Consider the following 15,598-nt stretch of genomic DNA (forward strand, 5'->3'; position numbering starts at 1 on the left):
GGCTAAAGTTATCATCCAGTTGACTTCAGATTGATACACAGAGTTTAAGGTCTAGAGATGAACAAGTATATTGATTTTTAATAAATTTTGATAACTTGAACAGCTAAATCCATGATATTAAATATTTTTTGTATACTAAACGTTAGCATGGGGCAGAACTTTATAAAAACAAAACAAGTTCTAATGGTTTTCTGATAATTACTTAATAAGTTGTTACTCTTAATGAGATTTTAGTGTATTATGAATGTTCCATTACTGAAAAAGTAAAAATATGTGACAACTTTTGTTGACTGCCCGGACGATTTAGCTGCTGTGGGCATTTGTTTTATTGCCTGGCAACCTATCTTTTGCATAGTTGGACAGTATTTTTTATCAGATTGGGAGGAGTTGTGATACATTCAGTTAAAACATGTTATCATAGATTAAGACATGAAAACTGAGATATCGTCTGTCCGAAAAAATGAAATGGCGATCAGCAGATTTTAAGTGTTAAAACTGACTCTGTACAGAAGTGATTCTCAACCAGTGTGCCGCAAGATCTTTCTAAGTGTGCCACGAAGTTTTAAACGGCACACGTGGTACATGTAGGTTATCGGCTATGACGTCATCAAAGATGGCTGTCGACATTATTTCAGTTTTATTCTAACTGCTATAGTTTTCTGTCAATGTATATGAAATAAAGGTCAGAATGAAGCCGTCTATGGGAACTAAAGTGAAAAATATATTTAAGACATATAAAACAATAATTAAAGAAACTTATCAGAACAAACAGTTTAGTTGCCAGTCTGTCATAATTTAAACTGAATGACGGATTAATTGCTATCTGCTTCTAATGACTAACCAATCCTTAATGAATATTAAAATATAGATTTTAAATAAAAAAACAGAATTAAAAAATAATAAAATAACAAGAAAATGTCAAAAAACAGGTGATCCCAATTGAGTATCCACTGATAAGTTCAAACATGTAGTTTGAGTCCTTCTAAGTGTCTATGACTAGTCTCTGTCAACGGTTGTATGCTGTCTCACTTAACCATCTTTTTATTCTGCAAAACCACACTGCTGTACAGTAATAATGCATTATATATAGTTTTACTGGACACTCAAAATTGATATTTTAACAAACTTTATAAATATTAAACATACATTATGCAAGAGCTAACTCTGCCTATTACAGGTCTTTCTTTAGGTCTGAAATGTTATTAATTTATTAATTAACAAAACAAGACCGTAATCAACTCTCGATGGCATCTTACATGTACATGTATGTGCCCGATTGTCACTGATTTGCTGCTCAATGCTCATTGATGATTTAATGCAATAATGGATAATCGAGCAAACTGACTGAAATTTTCAGCATATTCCCTTTACATTATCTAGATTTTAACTGTTAGTGAGAACTGCCAGCTCTTTATCTAATCTCCCATAATTTTATAAATACACTTTTTTCCTCAATATGCCCTCTGTTCGTCCTCACATACCTGCTCCTGTGACCCTTACTTTTCTTCCTCACTGAACAACTAAGGTCAGAAAGTATGCTTCTTCACACCAAAGTAGAAAAATACATGTAGATGAAATATTTTTTCTTTATAAAGTGATGAAAATATATCCTTCCTCACAGCTGACACTACCCTCACCCCCAATCCAAATGAGGAATATAATAGCTTTAGTCATAGTCGAAGGATAAAGAATTTTTTTTCAAAGAATTAAAGAGAATTTTTGCGCCATGTACATGTACCTACAGGTATTGGTTGTGTAACTGGTGTTGTCCACAAGGTATTGGTTAAGTTGTTCACAAGGTATTGGTTAAGTTGTCCACAAGGTATTGGTTACATGTACATCTTTGTCGTCCACAACTAATGGTTGACCCATACTCATGTAAATTGTATGGAATAAATAAGTTTTACTCATAGGTTGTTTTAAAATTGTTTTATTTACCCAATAATCAACAAACTTGATTTGTTTATCGATGTTTTTGTAATAAAGTAGCCCTGTATTGTTAGTTGATCAGCGTTATGATCTTGGGCATAATGATTGCAAATCAAAGATTAGCCGCGCCACGCCATCCATTATTAGTTAGATAATATTTAATTGACTTGATATAAATTATTTGATGGATAAACGTTTGTGATAAGATTATTAATGATGTCGTTTATCATCTATATAAAAAGGTATTTTTTTTTTACAATAACATTGACAGTCTAATCACTCACTAAAAGGTATCATGTGTTTTCTTTGTGTATATAAGCAAATGATAAAGACGAGAGTATCCTCATGGAAACCGCGCTTAGTATTAAATTCAGTAATTGTGTATTCATAAAAATTGTACCTTGTGTTAATATTTTCAATTATTAAATGCCAATCAAAGAATATATAAATGGTGAATATTATTAATATATACATTATGCAAAAGTTAAATCTTCATATTTCAGGTCTTTCTTTAGGCCTGAAATATTATCTAAATTATTAGTTAGACATTAATTAACTTATCCAAACCTTAATCAACCCTCGATGTCAATGCTAGCCTGCGATGTTTACTAGATTAGGATACCATTTGCTGCTCCACGTTCATTCTTGATTTAATCATGAAATGGATAATCGAGACTATGTTTTTTATCGTACCGACTTTAGTAATGACGATCGAGGCTAGGCTGAAAATTCAATCGCTAAAATCTTGGTTCAGAGTGGATCAATTTGACTGAAATTTTCAGTAAATTCGCTTTACATTATCCAGTTTTTAACTATTATAGTGAGAACTGGAAGCTCTTGATCTAATCTCCCATAATGTATCTTTGATATTGATATATACAGTAGCTAATAATGAATATATCGCCAAGTGAATGGCACCATTCGTATTTCTGTGCTAGTTTGGGATATTGGCTGTGTCATGAAAAACCAGCAAGTTTATTTATCAGAATCACCGGTAAATGTGTGAATTGCTTAGATCATCTTTATTTGCCACATGGCCTATGACTGGATCTACTCCCTATGAATAATCACTTGTATATTTACGGAATTATCAAATTTATCTTTAAACGGTTTTCGGCTAAACTGCAGTGTCATGCATTGTATTTATAAGGCATTCACCTCATGAGCTACATGTACATGTACCTTTCGGAGAATTTTGGGGGCCCAGTAAGAAACTTAGTTGCCATGGGTGTGTGGACGAATCAACCAATATGATGTGGATGACTCAACCAATGAATGACATGTGGACGACTTAAGTAGACTTTTCATGTGAACGAGTTAACTGGCATTCACCTTTTCTTCCTCCCTCTGTACCTCTTTCTTCCACAATATTTATTTGTGCAAATAGAATAATATATACCTCTGGTTGAAATAACTGTAGAATACATGTATGTACATGTAGTCCTGTTAATGGAATTATTCCCCAGATTACAGATAGTCTGGCACCAAAAATACATTTCATAAAGTTAATCTCGGTAGCAACCATATAAATAATTTATTTATCACATTTTATCTAAATGCCACAGGGCCACACATACTTGTACATGTAGTAATGAAACAGTTTGCTTTACACAAATTTGCAGTTGTGTATACATTGGTGAAAATTCAATAAATAGAATGTTGTTTAAAGATACATTATGTAAGATTTAGATAAAGAACTAGCCATTCTTGCTATAATCGTTCGAAAGTAGATGATGTAAAATGAATAATTTGAAAATTTCATTCAAATTACTCTATTGCAAGCGAAGATACATGTATTAGCCTATGAAGGTTTGACAGACGTGTGCAATAATTTCAACCACCGTACTGGTTGATCGAAGCTAAGTCTTGGTCCTCCATATTTGATTAAATCAAAGTATCGCTGAACCATTCTAATCTATTTAATATCGGAGAAATCTGATGCCATCGAGAGTTTTAAGGCCTGGATCAGTTAATTAATGTCTAATTAATACTTTAGAAAACATTTCAGGCCTAAAGAAAGACCTGCAAAAGGCAGATTTAGCTCTTGCATAATGTATGTTTAACATCCTACTTCTTCGCACCAACTGGGCTAATGAAAGTGGTCAGGTCTTTATGTTTGATGTGCTGTGTCGATCTCGAGCACCACTAAATCCCAATCTAGGTCAGTACCCCGAAACCGCTCTCCCAATTGCGTATTTCATTTCCCCAAATAATTAGCTCTGTACTGATGTCAATCGTGATCTGTTATCATTTTGCTCCGTAACTGTCGGTCACGTACGTGGTTGCCATCAAGCTATTTTGATAATTTTCAAACCCAAAGAAACATTTACTGGGCAACTAAAGGCGCCTAACACAACAACACTACACCCACCCGAAAGCATTCCCTATTCTGTATTGGAGGTCGGGTGTTCAATCCCTGCATTGGCCGAGAAAGTTCATCCCGATTTTCCGGCATGGTTTCCCATTGTCAGTGATGCAGGAAGGAGGGCCTGACAAGGACAGCTATCTAGTCCTTCGGATGAGACAAAAACCGAGGTCCCACGTATACATTGGAATGCACGTAAAAGATCCCTTGGCAGTTGGAAATCGATATAAGAGTAGGCGATAGTGCTGCTGCCCGGGCAAAATTTCCCTCATAGCACACTGTATGGCATATGCCCGTCTTCATTAGCCCAGTATAGGAGCAGAACAGTAGGACGTTAAACCCCATTTCATTTCATTTCCTATTATGTGTAGTTTAATGATCGAGCGTGAGACATTCAGTAATATACTGAAACAGAGCCACACCCATTTATTCTCTGCGTGTCTGTGTGTTGCCTACATGTCACAATTCTTAATGCCATAATGGATAGTCTCAGAACTTGGCATATACATATTCCTTATAGCCCACGGACGACAACTATTGATTTTCGTGCATGTCCCAACCCCCATGGACAGAGCTCGTTGACCAGTGTTCTCTAAGTATCAGAATGAATCTTCAACACTTTATTTCATGACCAAATAACAGCAACACTTAAACATGCATTATGCAAGAGCTAAATCTGCCTATTGCAGGTCTTTCTTTAGGCCTGAAATGTTTTCTAAAGTATTAATTAGACATTAATTAACTTATATAGGCATTAATCAACTCTCGATGGCATCAGATTTCTCCGACTAAGATTCGATCAACCAGTACGGTGGTTGAAATTATTGCACACGTCTGTCAAACCTTCAAAGGCTAATATCTTCGCTTGCAATAGAGTAATTTGAATGAAATTTTAAAATTATTCATTTTACATCATCTACTTCGAACTATTATAGCAAGAATGGCTAGCTCTTTATCTAAATCTTACATAATGTATCTTTAATTAACTTTTAACTTCCTACATGTACATTGTATACATCGGTCCTCCAACTAGTATACAGGTTCCCTAAGCTTGTCTCTCAAACTAATGATTCATTTTACATACATTTCTCTTTTTATATAAATAAGTTACTATTAAAGGTGTTACATAAACATATAATTATTGAAGGATTAAGTCTTAATAGTCCTGGGATCTGACTATGGTTCTGTAGGGAATATTTTTTGAAGAAGTGTTTAGTAATAGTAGGTGGCTTAGTCAGTATTTTGGACTTGGCTGGACACTCACCACGTGGTACATGTACATGTAGGTTATCGCCTATGACGTCATCAAAGATGGCTGTCGACATTATTTCAGTTTTATTCTAACTGCTATAGTTTTCTGTCAATGTATATGAAATAAAGGTCAGAATGAAGCCGTCTATGGGAACTAAAGTGAAAAATATATTTAAGACATATAAAACAATAGTTAAAGAAACTTATCAGAACAAACAGTTTAGTTGCCAGTCTGTCATAATTTAAACTGAATGACGGATTAATTGCTATCTGCTTCTAATGACTAACCAATCCTTAATGAATATTAAAATATAGATTATAAATAAAAAAACAGAATTAAAAAATAATAAAATAACATATGACCTGGAAATTGGTCATAATGGTACTGGTAAATGTATTGCCAGCCTTGATAACAGAGGCTACATTTGTGTGTATTTTTATATTTCAGATTACAACATATTTAGGAAAAAGAGATTTTGTAGACCATTTATCGCACACAGATCCTATAGGTAAGTTACTACATTAATATAGATATAAAAGATGCTAGTATACCTGTATTGGAGGGTTGGATGGCCAAATGGTTAGCACATGGGCGCGGTATCATATGGTCTGTCATTGAGTCAACTGGTGTGGTTTTGATTCCCCCGTTGTATGTGACAAGGAGTAGGGTCGCCTGTCCAACCTCGTGGGTTTTCTCCAGGTCGTCTGGTTTCCTCCCACTGCTAAAGACCCCTATGTGCAAGCCAATTATTGAAATGAGTTTTGAAATGACCTAGTTTGTGTCGAGTGGACGTTAAACCCCATTTCTCTCAGTCTTTCTCTTTCACCTAAATGTAATTGGAATTTGGTTTACGGCTTAACAATGATTGGGATGCCAGATACTATTTAGTATTTGCTGACATCTTGTAACATGTACGTTGTACACTTCTATGGGTCCCACTGGTACTGGTACTGACAAGAACAAAATGAAATGAAATGGGGTTTAACGTCCTACTGTTCTGCTCCGAGTGGGCCAGTGAAGACAAGCATATGCCATACAATGTGCTATGAGAGTACGAGGGAGAGTTTGCCAAGGCAGTGGCACGATGGCCTACTATTATATCGAATACCAACTACCAAGGGACTTTTACATGCATTTTAATGTATACACAGGATCTTGGTTTTTTGTTCCATCCAAACAACTAGACAGCTGTCCTTATCAGGCCCTGCGTCATGCACCACTGACAATTGGAAAAAACGTCTGAAAATCTGGATGAACTTTCTCTCGCCCAATGCAGAGATCGAACACCCAAACTCCAGGCTAGCAAGCCAGCGCCTTACCCACTTAGCCACTGTGGCTCCCACTGACAAGAACAAACAATAACGTGTTTTTGTTAATATCGCCCAAAATATTGCACAAAGTGATCGGCAAGATATGTTACATCTGCACATCATAACCTTATGGGTTTTCTCTGGGTCCTCCGGGGTCCTCCAACGGCTATAGACCCCTTTGCACAATCCTGTTATTAAAATAAAAATGAACCATGCTTGTATCTTAGTCCCAAAAAAGCATAGTCTGTGTCAAGTGGACTTTAAACCCTCTCTTAGTGAAACAAACCGTACAATGCACACGTACATGTACATGTATCTTAGTCCCAAAAAGCATAGTTTGTGTCAAGTGGACTTAAACCCTCTTTCTCTTAGTGAAACGAAATAGAAAGCATCAAGATGGGTTTTTTTTCCGAATGGTTAACTGATGTTATAAACATAACTTGACATTGTTTCGCCAACAATTGCTTTCTAAGTCGCAATATTGATTTTTAAAATGGTTCTGTGGAGAAGGACATGCTGTTATTTCTGTATACTCCACTCTCTCAAAATACGGATATTTTTATGTCCTCTTTGCTTCACTTTTTTCTAGTAAATGGCTGATTAATTTCCCAATCCTTCGAATGAAGCTCATAAATTGTGCGTAGGTTTTCTTGTTTTGGCCGTGCTCTGACAGTAAAATGTTATATATTATCAATTATCGATTTATGGCCATCTTTTAAATTGTGATTTATTTTGAGGACTTTCAATCTTAGTTTGGGAAACTCTTTTTCTTAAATGTCATACTTGGGACGAATATGATAACTTTATTTGACAGATATTCTACGGAAATCTGTCCTGCAACTCGTATTTTGGACTAATAATAACTTTATCTGACAGAAATTATGCGGAAATCTATCACAAGCCTCGTACATATGTTCGGAAATGATTCTACTGAATTTCTCTATTAATATTAGGGGGGTTGGATGGCCGAATGGTTAGCATGTGTGTGCTGTATCATACGACCTGTCATTGAGTCAACTGGCATGGTTTCGAATCCCCGGTTGTACGTGACAAGGAGTGGGGTCGTCTGTCCAACCTTGTGGGTTTTCTCCGGGTCCTCTGGTTTCCTCCCAGTGCTAAAGACCCCTACGCGCAAGCGAATTATTGAAATAAAATTAAACCATATGTTAGTCCCGAAATGACCTAGTTTGTGTCGAGTGGATGTTAAACCCCATTTCTCTCTCTCTCTCTCTCTCTCTATAAATGTTTATTATATTGAAATATTTATGCATTGTGAAGCAGATTATTTATTGAATGTCAGAGTTTCTGGAAACATAAGATTGCCAGAGGCGTTTACATGTAAAAATATAATAGACATTTGAGAAGGAAAAGATGTTATACGTTGTTTAAATTTGCATCTAAACTCACATCCAAATCTGTAAATGTTTAGGTAAAGATCAGAGAACTAAACAAATGATTATGGTAGTTAGGTGGTAATTGCAACATATAGCAGATCGTGTAATGATAAAAACTGACCTGCTGAAATAACCAATGTGTCTGTCTTCTGTCTGTATGAACAAATTGTTGATTTGAAAGTACATGTATAATACTGCAATATGTGACTAATGTTTTATAGAATAATAGATAGTGCAAGGTTTTCTCCTTACTACATGAGAAGTAAAACACAGATGGTTGAATGGTCGAACATGTGCATTTTAGATCATAAGGTCTTATCAAGTTACTTGGCATGGTTTTGAATTTTTGAATTCCCAGATTGTACATGTGAAGGAGTAGGCTTGCCTTTCCAACCTGATGGGTTTTTCTCTGGTTTCCTCTAACAACTAAAGATCCCTATGCGCAAGCAAATTATTGAAATAAAGTTGAATGATATGTCAGTCCCAAAATGACTTAGTTTGTATCGAGTGGATGTTAGACCCAATTTCTATTTATCTTTTGTTTGAACTGGACAATCTGCAGTTCTGGAAATAAAATGTCTTGTTGTATCTGACAAAATGTCCGGCACTATTGAAGTTCGACCGGACATATTTAGTTTGTGATGGATGTGTATTAAAAATATTGATAAAAACGTGGAAAAAAAACAAATCTATGCCGGATAAAATGGAGGATTTGTACCCTACATTGTCTTCGTGGAAAAAAGACAGATCTACAAATATGCCGCACAAGATGAGAGAGAGAGAGAGAAATGGGGTTTAAGGTCCACTTGACAACAAACTATGTCATTTCAGGACTAACATATGGTTTAATTTTATTTCAATAATTCGCTTGCGCATAGGGGTCTTTAGCAGTGGAATGAAACCAGAGGACCCGGAGAAAACCCATGAGGATGGACAGGCGACCCTATTCCTTGTCACGTTCAACCACAGAATCAAAACCATGCCATTTGATTCAATGACAGATCTTTTGATACAACGCACACACGCGTTCCTTGGTGGGACCTCCATCATGCATCACTGACCAGATAAAAATCTTGAGGTACTTTATCAGTCAACATCTGGATCAGACCTGGGACCTTATGGTTAGTTGGCTAGCTCCCTATTCACCAACTGCCTCAGCGGGTGGTTGGATGGCCGAATGGTTAGTGCGTGCGCGCTACATCATTCATCTATTCCCCATTTGTTTGTGACCAGGAGTAGGGTCGCCTGTCCAACCTTGTGGGTTTTCTCTGTGTCCTCCGAATTCCTCTCACTGCTAAAGACCCCTACGCATCAGCTAATTATTGAAATAAAATAAAACCATATGTTAGTCCCGAAATGACCTAAATTATGTGGAGTCGACATTAAACCTCTCTCTCTCTCTCTCTCTCTCTCTCTCTCTAACCACCTCAGATAAGAAATAAATATATATCGCTACTGTATGTTATATTTTTCAGATGGGGTAGTTTTAGTGGATCCTGAATATTTAAAAGACAGGAAAGTCTTTGTTCATGTTTTAGCAGCGTTTCGATATGGACGAGAAGATTTGGACGTGTTGGGTCTTACGTTCCGTAAAGATTTGTATTTATCGACAATGCAGGTTTTCCCACAAGTTAAAGAACAACAGAAACCTTTAACACGGCTTCAAGAACGACTCATAAAAAAACTTGGACCAAACGCTTACCCGTTCTATTTTGAAGTAAGTATGATGAAATATAATTTCTACCTTTCTTTTATGTCATGTGAGAAATGTAATGAAATGAAATGGGGTTTAATGTCCTACTGTTCTGGTCCGAACTGGGCTAATGAAAACGGGCATACGCCATACAGTGTGCTTTGAGGAAAATTTTGCCTGGCCAGAGGCACTACGGCCTACTCATATATCGAATTCCAACTGTCAAGGGATCTTTTACGTACATGGCAATGTGTACACGGGACCTCGGTTTTTCATCCCATCCAAACGACTAGACAGCTTTCCTTGTCAGCCCCTCCGTCCTGTATCACTGACAAGGGGGAACAACGCCGGAAAATCTAGATGAACTCTCTTGGCCAATGCAAGGATCGAAAACCCGACCTCCAGGCTAGCGAGCCAGCGTCTTACCCACTTAGCCATCGTGACCCCCATGTCATCTGAGGGATTTTGAATACTTTGCTAACTACTAAATAGTTCAAATCCATTTGGGGGGTTGGATGGCCGAATGGTTAGCATGTGCGCGCTGTATCATAAGGCCTGTCATTGAGTCAACTGGCGTGGTTTCAAATCCCTGGTTGTACGTGATAAGGAGTAGGGTTGCCTGTCCAACCTCGTGGGTTTTCACCGGATCCTCCGGTTTCCTCCCACTGTTAAAGACCCCTACACACAATCGAATTATTGAAATAAAATTAAACCATATGTTAGTCCCGAAATGACCTAGTCTGTGTCGAGTGGACGTTAAACCCCATTTCTCTCTCTCTCTCCAATCAACCATCTTGTCAAAGATAATCAAATTCTAATATAAGAACATCACTTCACCCGAGTTCTATTTTCCAGAAACAAGTCAGTCACTTCCATCAGCACCTAATAGACCATTTTTTCTGAACTTTCTATTTTTAGCCTCAAGTGTCAAAGGTGCGAGTTGGTATTTATTGCCTTGATAACAATTTCTCTGACTTGTATCAAATATAAAAAAAAAATGCAACAGAATTTAATGGCCGGTATAACCAATATTTTTAATGTCGATGGATCTCAATGATGCGTCCGAAGAACAGGAACCAATTTTAGATATATTAGTTTGCTTAGACATTAAAAATATTGGTTATACCAGCCATTAAATTTTGATGCATTTTTAATGTCTAAGCGAACTAATATATCTAGGATTTGTTCCTGTTCTTCGGACGTATCATTGAGATCCATCGACATTAAAAACATTGGTTATTCTGGCCATTAAATTCTGTTGCATTTTTTTATTTTACATTTGACACAATCTTAGAGTCAGAGAAATCATTATTAAGGCAATGAATACCAACTGACACCTTTGACACTTGAAGCTAAAAATAGAAAGTTGAGAAAAAATGGTCTATTAGGCGCTGATGGAAGTGTCTGACTTGTTTCTCGAAAATAGAACTCGGGTGAAGTGACGTTCTTATATTAGAATTTGATTATCTTTGACAAGGTGGTTTCACGAGTTCAGTGAATAAGAAAAAGGATATATACATGTGCCTGTAGCTTCCGGCCACGAGATACAAATTCTTATTTAGTTTATACATGTAGGTTTTTTTTCTTATCGGTGTGATAAGTGAATCCTGATAATAAACAATGAATTGCTTTGTCAGTATTTTATCATGATTCTGCATATATTTTAAACATTTAACTACTTTGAAATTTAACATGAAGGTGCTATTGAAGAAGGGGGGTTGGATGGCCGAATGGTTAGCATGTGCACGCTGTATCATAAGGCCTGTCATTGAGTCAACTGGTGTGGTTTCGAATCCCTGGTTGTACGTGACAAGGAACAAAGAGTAGGGTGACCTGTTCAACCTCGTGGGTTTTCTCCGGGTCCTCCGGTTTCCTCCCACTGCTAAAGACCCCTAATAAGCAAATTATTGAAATAAAATTAAACCATTTATTAGTCCCGAAATGACCTAGCCTGTGTCGAGTGGATGTTAAACCCCATTTCTCTCTCTCTCTCCCTCTCTCTCTCTCTCGCTATTGCAGAAAATAGATGTATTGGTTGTCAAATTATGAAAGAGAGAGAGAGATGGGGTTTAACGACCACTCAACACAAACTAGGTCATTTAGGGACTAACATATAGTTCAATTTTTATTTCAATAATTCACTTGCGCGTAGGGGTCTTTAGCAGTGAGAGGAAACCGGAGGACCCAGAGAAAACCCACGAGGTTGGACAGCCGGCCCTACTCCTTGTCACGTACAGCCGGGGAATCGAAACCACGCCAGTTGACTTGTCAGATTATGAATGTTTAAATTAAATATGTGAAATGCGTGTTCTGTTGAATTTGTTACCCCTGATCTTTAAACTACATGTACAGTATCATCCAGTCTAGAAACATTTACAACTAAATTAAAATCTCATCTGTTTACGGTCTATTCTGGCACCTAGATTTTGTAGCGCCTTGAGCATGCATACTGGCATGGAACTGTGCATGGTGTCAATTTACATATTATTGTTATTGAATTTAATCCTTGCTTGAAAACAGCATTGAAATTCTTTGCTATAGACACGTAGGAGGTTTAAAGATACATTATCAGAAAAAATATTTATCGGGTGGTTATTTCCAATAAAAGTACGGCAAATGTGGAAAGTATAGACACACAATCTTACTAGAAAAATACTTGACTACCTGTAAAAAACCCATGGGGCAAGCACTGGGCAAAAATGTCAGGGTATCACTAACTGGTAACCCGAGTGTTTTCTGTTAATTTATTGTGTGCTAGCTTGACTGAGGGAACGGATGTTATTTCTTGATCAAATGGTTAGGCGGTTTTGGGAACATTGTGGGGTGTCAAAGTACAACAGACTCTGCAATTAAACGACGGAAAAAGAAGTTGACAGAAAATAATTAGGAATTTACTTAGGCCTCAATATGTATGGTAAATGGATAGTAAGTAATGAAAAATATATACTGAAAAATGGACCCTCCCACAAAGAAGTAAGCTGACAGACATGGCATCTAACAGCAGTTTATTTATATCTATACATGTGTAGGTACACGTATCTACCGGCGAATACAACATTTTGAGAGGGATTTGAAGCAAATTTTTGATAGATTAATTAGTTTGAATATGTTTTTAGTCCAATTATATCATCAAATCACACAATTTGTACGCGGGAAAGTATCTTTAAATCAAGGGGGGTTGGATGGCCAAATGGTTAGCATGTACGCGGTATCATAAAGCCTGTCATTGAGTCAACTGGCATGGTTTCGAATCCCCAGCTCTTCGTGACAAGGAGTAGGGTCGCCTGTCCAACCTCGTGGGTTTTCTCTGGGTTCTCCAGTTTCCTCCCACTGCTAAAGACCCCTACACGCAAGTGAATTATTGAAATAAAATTAAACCATATGTTAGTCCCGAAATGACCTAGTTTGTATCGAGTAGACGTTAAACACCATTTCTCTCTCTCTCTATCTTTAAATCACATAAAGTACTGATTCCAACAATTAATTGATCGATGGGAAAGATTCCTCATTGGTTTTACTTTACATTCTTCATCCATTTACTGTAACTGGCTTCAAACACAAGTTTTAAATTACTAGAAATAAGAATTGTTTCCTGCTTCGTTGTGTTCAATCTTTGCTTTTTCCAAATGGACAAGCGTCGATCAATGTCAAAAAGTGTGTTAAAGTTGACATTGACCTCATGAAAAAAACCCTCATAATGTTCAAAGTGACAATACTTAATGCAAATTCAGTAAGAAAAGTAGTGAATTTTTATAAATCTTGTAAGAAAAAGAAAACAGTTTAATACTATCAGGAAGGAAAGGAATGAAGTTTAATAATTTCAGTTAGGAAAACAATGAAGTTTTAAGGAAAGGAATGCAGTTAAATAAATTCAGTAAGGAAAGGAATGAAGTTTAATAATTTAGTAAAGGAATTAAGTTTAATAAATTCAGTGAGAAGTTTAATAAATTCAGTAAGGAAAGGAATGAAGATTAATAAATTCAGTAAGGAAAGGAATGAAGATTAATAAATTCAATAAGGAAAGGAATTAAGATTAATAAATTCAGGAAAGGAATTAAGTTTAATAAATTCAGTAAGGAAAGGAATGAAGATTAATAAATTCAGTAAGGAAAGAAATTGAGTTTAATAAATTCAGTAAGGAAAGGTTTGAAGATTAATAAATTTAGTAAGGAAAGCAATGAAGATTAATAAATACAGTAGGAAAGGAATGAAGATTAATGAATTCAGTAAGGAAAGGAATTGAGTTTAATACATTCAGTAAGGAAAGGATTGAAGATTAATAAATTCAGTAGGAAAGGAATGAAGATTAATGAATTCAATAAGGAAAGGAATTGAGTTTAATACATTCAGTAAGGAAAGGATTGAAGATTAATAAATTCAGTAAGGAAAGGAATGAAGATTAATAAATTCAGTAAGGAAAGGAATTGAGTTTAATACATTCAGTAAGGAAAGGAATTAAGATTAATAAATTCAGCAAGGAAAGGAATGAAGATTATTAAATTCAGTAAGGAAAGGAATTAAGTTTAATAAATTCAGTAAGGAAAGGAATGAAGTTTAATAAATTCAGTAAGGAAAGGAATGAAGATTAATAAATTCAGTAAGGAAAGAAATTGAGTTTAATAAATTCAGTAAGGAAAGGTTTGAAGATTAATAAATTTAGTAAGGAAAGGAATGAAGATTAATAAATACAGTAGGAAAGGAATGAAGATTAATGAATTCAGTAAGGAAAGGAATTGAGTTTAATACATTCAGTAAGGAAAGGATTGAAGATTAATAAATTCAGTAGGAAAGGAATGAAGATTAATGAATTCAATAAGGAAAGGAATTGAGTTTAATACATTCAGTAAGGAAAGGATTGAAGATTAATAAATTCAGTAAGGAAAGGAATGAAGATTAATAAATTCAGTAAGGAAAGGATTGAAGATTAATAAATTCAGTAAGGAAAGGAATGAAGATTTATAAATTCAGTAAGGAAAGGAATTGAGTTCAATAAATTCATTAAGGAAAGGAATTGAGTTCAATAAATTCATTAAGGAAAGGAATTGAGTTTCATAAATTATTAAGGAAAGAATTGAGTTTAATAAATTTATTAAGGAAAACAATCAAATTTTATAAATTCAGTAAGGAAAGGAATTGAGTTTAATAAATTCAGTAAGGACAGAAATTGAGTTTTATAAATTCAGTAAGGAAAAGACTGAAGATTAATAAATTCAGTAAGGAAAGGATTGAAGATTAATAAATTCAGTTAGGAAAAGAATTTAGTTTAATAAATTCAGTAAGGAAAGGAATTAAAGATACATTATGGGAGATTCGATAATGATTTGGCAGTTCTCACTATCATAGTTAAAAACTAGATAACGTAAAGGCAATTTGCTGAAAATTTCATTCAAATTGATCCACTATGAACTGAGAACTAAGCGAATGAAATTTCTGCCTAGCCTCGGTCATCATTACTAAAGTCAGTACGATAAACAGCAGTCTCGATTATCCATTTAATTGTATAATCGAGAAGGAAAGTTATGCAGTAAATCGGCTCAGAATCCACTTAAGATCGCAGGCTAGCGATGCCATCTAGAGTTGATTATGGTTTGGATAAGTTACATGTAATTAATGTCTAATTAATAATTTAGATAACATTTCAGGCCTAATGTAGTT

At 35.6% G+C, this 15,598-nt stretch overlaps 1 protein-coding gene across 3 annotated transcripts in view; it reads left to right on the forward strand.

Annotated features, from left to right (window-relative positions):
* The window catches only part of LOC126815283 (beta-arrestin-1), an 84,944-nt gene that overhangs the window by 43,576 nt on the left and 25,770 nt on the right, over positions 1–15,598 (forward strand). For all 3 annotated transcript variants that reach the window (XM_050540852.1, XM_050540860.1, XM_050540875.1), the window contains exons 3-4: positions 5,994–6,054; positions 9,726–9,967. In XM_050540852.1, coding sequence (XP_050396809.1) covers positions 5,994–6,054; positions 9,726–9,967 — 303 coding nt within the window. The remainder of the gene's footprint in view (positions 1–5,993; positions 6,055–9,725; positions 9,968–15,598) is intronic.

This window comes from Patella vulgata, chromosome 1 (genome assembly GCF_932274485.2).
Source record: "Patella vulgata chromosome 1, xgPatVulg1.2, whole genome shotgun sequence".
In the NCBI taxonomy this organism is placed as follows: Eukaryota; Metazoa; Mollusca; class Gastropoda; family Patellidae; genus Patella; species Patella vulgata.